At 48.7% G+C, this 7,521-nt stretch overlaps 1 protein-coding gene across 5 annotated transcripts in view; it reads left to right on the top strand.

Moving 5' to 3' along the window:
- The first annotated feature begins 967 nt into the window (after positions 1–967).
- ACACB (acetyl-CoA carboxylase beta) overlaps positions 968–7,521 on the top strand; it is a 119,267-nt gene continuing 112,713 nt past the window's right edge. For 2 of the 5 annotated variants that reach the window (XM_060028231.1, XM_060028232.1), the window contains exons 1-3: positions 970–1,271; positions 3,234–4,510; positions 4,612–5,475. Coding sequence is in view for 1 of the 5 variants with exons in the window: in XM_060028232.1 (XP_059884215.1) it covers positions 5,417–5,475 (59 nt within the window). In the remaining 4 variants the exon portion in view is untranslated. Of the gene's footprint in view, positions 1,272–3,233; positions 4,511–4,611; positions 5,476–7,521 lie in introns of all 5 variants that reach the window. The other 3 variants (XM_060028233.1, XM_060028234.1, XM_060028237.1) reach the window with 2 other exon arrangements.

Below are 7,521 nucleotides of genomic sequence, written 5' to 3'. Positions count from 1 at the left end.
CTGAGTCCTCGAGCTGCATTATTTCATCCCCAGCTCCTATGAAACACATGTGCTGCTCTCCCAGGCTCCCGCTGTGATACCCAGGCTCCAAGAGGACACGGCAGCAGTTGAGAAATATGCTTCCCGCTTACAAGTCCAATGAAGAAGATTCCAAGAAGTCCACTATTTGATAACTCTTCCTTCTTGGAAAACAAGCCCAGAAATGAAGTTGCTCTGGCATGGTGAAGGCTGCACCTGCAGTCACTGTTGAAATCATTTTTGCATCAGTTCAGGGCCCTTCCAGATGTTTCCACTTGCCAAGCCACTGAACTGCGGTCCCCTTAGCTCTTCTTGGAGCACAATGCAATGCCACCCCCACTTACTGGAGTATGGTTGCTTTACAATGTGGTGTTAGCCTCCACTGCACAACAGAATTCATCAGCTATACACGTACAGATATCCCCTCCCTTTTGGACTTCCCTCCCATTTAGGTTACCACAGTGCATTAGGTAGAGTTCCCTGTGATATACAGTACGTTCCCATCGGTTGCTGCAATGCCCTTTTGTGTGGCCTCTGCTTTCCCTGCTCTGGCTTGGACCTGGACGTGACCTTTATCCTACATGCCTCGGGCTCTCCTCGAGCTGTAGAACACTCTGTCACTGTGGCATAGGCTGGATTTCTGTCTTCCCCGCCAGCCCGAGCGAGAGCCAGCTGACCCCGGCTGGGAACGGAGCTGTTTTGTTTCTTTTTCCCCCACAAGTCCCGAAAAATAGGAAACATTTCATCAAGTGGCATCTTCCTGGAGAGGGTTTTACAAAATCTCTTCCGGGGAGAGGAGCCAGAAGAGTTTCTGATAACGATCATTTATTAACCCATTTGAGCCTTCACTGTGGGCTTGTTCCAGAAGCCATTTCTCAAACACCCAACAACCTGCATGGGGTTAATTTTCAGCATGTCACAGGAGGGCCAGAATGACTTTGGACTTTAGCTGCGCCGTGGCTTAGATATCTAGGGATTTTGAAATAAAGCGAGTGATGGGATTAAAAGGAGGGAGGCAGAACTGCTCCCACTTCACCTGGGTTATGCCTCCTCTTCAGAGTCTTGAAAGTTAAGCGCTCTGGGGATATTTTTAAATGGCAGGGGCCAGTTAATCTAAAAGTGACATTTACAGTCACGGCAGTGAGCAACTAGCTGGCTGAGATGCAGGTCCTCGGCTAACAGGGAACCCGGAAAACCTCAGCCTGAACGCACAATTGAGAGGACACGGGGAAAGAAAAGGTGGAGAGATAGTGGTAAGTGAGTTCCCCCCCTCCCTGGGGTCACTGACCATTCAGCCAGCATCCATGTGAACAGGAATTTAACACATAGTGAGGGCAGCCCCTGGACAGAGACTTGCATGCGGGCACAGAGGCACGGCTGTTTGCGGGAAGCTGATGTAAAGGGCTCGAAATGTAATGTAGATGAAGGACCTTTTCTTTGCTTCTGTAAGTGGTTATGTTGCTGGGGATCCCTGTGCAAACTTTCATCAGCTCCACACACCAAAATAGTTTAGGCTTTAGTTTTACCTACAATGCAATTCTGGGAGATTTTGGCCCCCAAAGCTTCTGTCTTCAAGAAGAGAATTCTGGGGCTTCCCTGGTGGCGCAGTGGTTGAGAGTCCGCCTGCCGATGCAGGGGACGCGGGTTCGTGCCCCGGTCCGGGAGGATCCCACATGCCGCAGAGCGGCTGGGCCCGTGAGCCATGGCCGCTGAGCCTGCGCGTCCGGAGCTTGTGCTCCGCAACGGGAGGGGCCACAGCAGTGAGAGGCCCGCGTACCGCAAAAAAAAAAAAAAGAAGAGAATTCTGTTTCTTATAGATGTCCAATCTCTCAGACTGTTGTTCATTTTGTTTTAAAAAAGCAGACTCTGAGAGTAAAGCATTTCTGGTGGTCCTCTGTTGCTAGAAAGACACAATTTTCTTTCATTTTTAAAAAGCGTAGTACAGAGTAAAAGCCTTGAAGCAGCACAAAGTAAGATGAGGCGTCTTCGTGAACCGTCCTCTGTCTGTCCCTCCTCCTCCCGGGAGGCACTATCCCCTCACCTTTTACAAGGCACAGTTTGGTATAAAGCTTCCCAGGACTTGTTTTCTTCAGACGTTTTGTTCTGGGCATTCACTGTGTGCGTAATCATATCTCTCACGTCAATCATTACTGTTATTTTAACATAAACAGGCAGGCCTGAGGGGGAGTTCCCGGGAAGCAGGTCTTTCCATTTAAAAGCTGAAAGGTATAGACATTGTTTTCTAAATAATTTTTCCTTCTAACAGTGTCTTGGGGGATCTTTACAAGATGTGATTTCTTTACTGACTTCTCCAGATTTTAAATGGAAAGACCCAGCCAATCCTAAGTCAGGTGGTCAGAGGTGCAAACATCCCCAGATCGTGACGTTATTTGAAGAGCTCTCGGAAGGCGTTTTATATTCATGCAAAAGAGTTTTATTTGCTCCTGCTCTGGTGTCACGTGAACTCCCTCAGACTCTAATCACCTTCAGACGTGAGACAGAATTTAGACTATGAGGTTGTATGAGATACTTGCTCTTTTTTTAAAAAATAAATTTATTTATTTATTTTTGGCTGCGTTGGGTCTTCGTTGCTGCGCACGGGCTTTCTCTAGTTGCAGCGAGCGGGGGCTACTCTTCGTTGTGGTGCGCGGGCTTCTCATTGTGGTGGCTTATCTTATTGTGGAACACGGGCTCTAGGCACACAGGCTTCAGTAGTTGTGGTACACGGTCTCAGTAGTTGTGGCTCGTGGGCTCTAGAGCACAGGCTCAGTAGTTGTGGCACACGAGCGTAGTTGCTCTGCGGCATGTGGGATCTTCCCGGACCAGGGCTGGAACCTGTGGCTCCTGCATTGGCAGGTGGATTCTTAACCACTGCGCCACCAAGGAATTCCGAGATACTTGATCTTTATTGGGAAATAAACATTTTAATCTTTTGAAATGGAGTTTCCTCAAAGTCTTATTCCCATAGAAACGTTGGGATACCTTATTCTAAAGCTTCCTCCACATTTTGACTCAGGGATCTTACTTCGGAGGAGAGTGTTATCTGTTCCTTGGGGAAGCCTGGAAGCATGGTCAGAAATCTTGCATTTTATCTGAAAACATCATGTAGAGTTCACATTCTGTTTTAATAGATCTCTTTGTTATTATAACAGTAAGCTTATTACCATAGAGTAAGATGGTTCTCCAGGAAGATAGTCTGTGTTCCATTATTCTAGGGATCCAGGGCTGCTGGGTACAGCAAGGAAACCGAGGTATGGATTACTGAGTGGCTGGCATGTGCCAGGTGTTTACCCACAAGGACACTCCTGGTAAGGAGATATTATTTACTCCTTTTCACAGCAGGAAACCAAGGTTTGGAGAATTTTGGTGACAGGCTCAGGTCAGTCAGATGACAAATGTCAGAGCCTCCACCCAGGTCACTCCCACATCAGAAGTCCCGCTCTCTGCCCCCCTGGGGCACCCAGCACACATTTAGCCACCCTGACCTGTGCTGGGGCCCCAGGAAAACAAGCACACTCTTCCGGGGTTTTGTGCCAGTCCTGTTGGACTCACTAAAGCGCCACCTCTTCAAATCAAATTAAATCCTGAGTGGCAGTGATATTAGAGGGAAACCTTGAATGCACCCTCCTTTCTATTTAGAAGTAAATCGGTCGCAGGCTCCAGTACTAACTGGAATAATCGGTTGCTGGAAACGCCTCTCTTAGCAGGCTTCCTCCACTCTGTTATAAGGAAAGCTGTGCTCTCTCATTTCCACACTCCCAATAAAGTGGGGCTTTCGGAGCCCTCCTGCTGTGGAATAACCGGTGCAACGTGGAAAAACTCCTCTGGTTCCAAGCAGTTCTGGAAACATTGGGCTGCCTGTGGGGAATCCAGACCCTTTCCAGCAGGACTTGTCAGAGCCTTTCCTGGGCTCACCTGCAGTGGGACCCTCCAGGATGTGACTTTGGGATTTGGCAAGGATGGGGACTGTCTTTTGTACCGCACAGCCACCTCTTGAGAAGCATGGAACGATTTAATGCCTTCCTCCCTTCCTTTCAAGAATCCTGGGAGGCAGGATCGTGGAAGGATAAGATTCCAGGCTTGAACTCCTGAGCAGGGTTCAAAGACTCTGTGTGTGTGTGTGTGTGTGTGTGTGTGTGTGTGTGTGTGTGTGTGTTTGAGTATACGGAGCTCAGGCTCCCAGGGCTCTGGATGGATTGGAACAGGGAGATCTGCTAACAGATGATTGCACTAACTCAGCTTTGGGTGGAGCTGGGTATAGGAGAAGGGATGGAGAAAACACATGTGCACGTGCACACACACACAGACACGCACACACAGCAGCTGGACAGCCCAACTCAGGTCCCCGACCTGCCACTTGATGATGTGACCTTGGGCAACAGACTCCCCCTCTGCACCTCGTCTCCGTTCGCAAGGCAGGAGTACATCCTTCATAGAGTTTCTGCAGACCTTTAAAGGGATGATAAATGTAAACTACGCAGCATAATGCCTGGTAGGTAGTAAGTGTGCAACAAATTTAGCCTTTATTATTATTCAACAATTTCATTGCTTTCTCGAAGAACTGCTTACGCTCCTCCCGCTGTGTCTACACAGGATCTACCGAAGAGCCCTATTTCCAGAGTCATTTTTTCAGATGCCTGCTTGCTAGGAAAGGGGTGGGTGGGGAAAGATTAAACCTGGGTAAACTTGGGTTTCAAGCCCCGGCTACCCTCCCAGAATTGACTTTCAAGGTGGGGAGACAGGTATGCCCGTAACAGTGACCTCACACACAACTGCACGCTCTGATGAGTGCCAGGAGGGCGAGGGCAGGGAGTCATGAGGGTGCAGAGCAGATGCTGGGCATTCTAGGTGTTCTATCTCCTGCAGTCCCTTATATCACAGGGAGGGGGAGCAGGGTGCCTGTCCAGGTGGTTGCCCCAAGCCTCAACTTGGCACTCACACCCTTGGGGCAGGAGGACTGTGCCGGGAGGCAGGAGGGCTGGGCGATCAGACACACCTGAGCCAGGTGCGGGCATCCATGCGTCCAAGAGGTACTTACCGATCCTTCCGTGTGTGAGGCACTGCACTGGGGAGCGGAGAGCAAGACAAAGCTGGTCCTTGTCCTCAGGAAGCTTACATGCCACTGGGGCAGATGGATGAGAGTATGAGTGAAAATATGGTATCATTTCAGCAGGTGATAATTGACAAGGGAAGGGATGTGTCATAGAGAATAAGACAGACCCATAGCGGGTCAGGGCAAGTCTAGCGGGGGAACACTGGAGCCAAAGACAAAAATAAAGGAGCAAGAGATAACCATGCCAGGAGGCAGAAGGAGGCAGGGAAGGGAAGAGCATTCCAGAACATGGGCCAACGCCTCTGGGACTGAAGGGGACCACTGTGACCAGATCACCAGGACCACATGGACCATGGGAAGCAGTGCAAGTGCAGTTCAGCTGCTCACTGCCAGCATGACCTTGGGTGAGTTTTTTTTGTTTTTTGGCTTGGGTCTTCGTTGCTGTGCACAGGCTTTCTCTAGTTGCGGCGAGCGGGGGCTACTCTTCGTTGCGGTGCGCAGGCTTCTCGTTGTGGTGACTTCTCTTGTTGCAGAGCATGGGCTTCAGTAGTTGTGGCATGTGTGCTCAGTAGTTGTGGCATGCAGGCTCAGTAGTTGTGGCACACAGGCTTAGTTGCTCTGCGGCATATGGGATCTTCCCGGACCGGGGCACGAACCCGTGTCCCCTGCATCGGCAGGTGGACTCTCAACCACTGCGCCACCAGGGAAGCCCTCTACCTACACTTTTTACACATTTCTGTTTTTTTTCTTTTTGGCCACACCACGCGGCATGCGGAATCTTAGTTCCCCGATCAGGGAATTACACATTTCTTATAAATTGCAAACATCAGTACCTTTCCCCCTGAATACTTCAGTGTACATATCAGTAGCTCGAGTTCTGTTTTTCTGGAGTATTTTCAAGCAAATCTCAGAGCCAGATAAATACTTTAGTACATATCTCTAAAAGAGATGAGGACTTTTAAAATTTATTTATTTATTTGTGGCTGCGTTGGGTCTTCGTTGCTGTGCGCAGGCTTTCTCTAGTTTCGGCGAGCGGGGACTACTCTTCGTTGCGGTGCACGGTCTTCTCATTGCGGTGGCTTCTCTTGTCATGGAGCAACGGGCTCTAGGCGTGCGGGCTTCAGTAGTTGTGGCACGTGGGCTCCGTAGTCGTGGCTCGTGGGCTCTAGAGCGCAGGCTCAGTAGCTGTGGTGCACAGGCTTAGTTGCTCCATGGCATGTGGGATCTTCCCGGACCAGGGCTCGAACCAGTGTCCCCTGCATTGGCAGGCAGATTCTTAACCACCGTGCCACCAGGGTAGCCCTATAAGGACTTTTTAAAAAAGCCATTGCCATGATTATCTACCTCCAGCACCATTATTTATTTATTTATTTAGGCTGCGCTGGGTCTTAGCTGCGGCACACAGGATCTTTTTAGTTGTGGCATGCGGCATCTTTTAGTTGCAGCGTGCGGGCTTCTTAGTTGGGGCATACGGACTCTTAGTTGCAGCATGCAAGTGAGATCTAGTTCCCTGACCAGGGATCAAACCCAGGCCCCCTGCATTGGGAGCGCGGAGTCTTACCCACTGGACCACCAGGGAAGTCCCGTACCGCCAGCACAATTAATGCTATTTCCTTAATCTAGTATCCAGCTCATGCTCAGTGTCTTCCAGTTGTCTCAAAGGTGTCTTCGAGGTTGTTTTGTTCAAATCGGGACCCACAAAACGTCCTATTGTCTCTTTTAATCTATAATAATCACCACCATTATTTATTGTTTTTTTCACCACCATTATTAAATGCCAGTTACTTATTGAAGAAATGGAGTCATTTGTCCTGTAGAATTCTCCCCATCCTGGGTTTGGCTGATTAAGCATCCTCCAAGTGTCTTTTAGCACGTTCCTCTGTCCCTCTTTTTTTTTTTGGCCGCACTATGCGGCTTGTGGGATTTCAGTTCCCCGACCAGGGATTGAGCCCAGGCCATGGTAGTGAAAGCCCAGAATCCAACCACTAGGCCACCAGGGAGCTCATCCTCTGTCCCTCTTAATAAGTATTAAGTCTAGAGGTTTGAATCAACTCAGGTCCAAATCCAGTGCATTGTGTCATGTCACATGACTAGAACAGAATGTCTAGTCATCTCACTTTTTTTAAAAATTTTTATTTAATTAATTTTTTTTTATAGAGCATGTTCTTATTAGTTATCTATTTTATACATATTAGTGTATATATGTCAGTCTCAATCTCGGAATTCATCCCCCCCCGCCCCAGCTTTCCCCCCTTGGTGTCCATATATTTGTTCTCTACATCTGCGTCTCTATTTCTGCCCTGTAAACCAGTTCATCTGTACCATTTTTCTAGATTCCACATATATGTGTTAATATACGATATTTGTTTTTCTCTTTCTGACTGACTTCACTCTGTATGATAGTCTCTAGGTCCATCCGTGTCTCTACAAATGACCCAATTTCGTTCCTT

Source organism: Delphinus delphis, chromosome 13, assembly GCF_949987515.2.
Source record: "Delphinus delphis chromosome 13, mDelDel1.2, whole genome shotgun sequence".
Lineage (NCBI taxonomy): Eukaryota > Metazoa > Chordata > Mammalia > Artiodactyla > Delphinidae > Delphinus > Delphinus delphis.
This window is presented reverse-complemented; position numbering and strand designations above follow the sequence as displayed.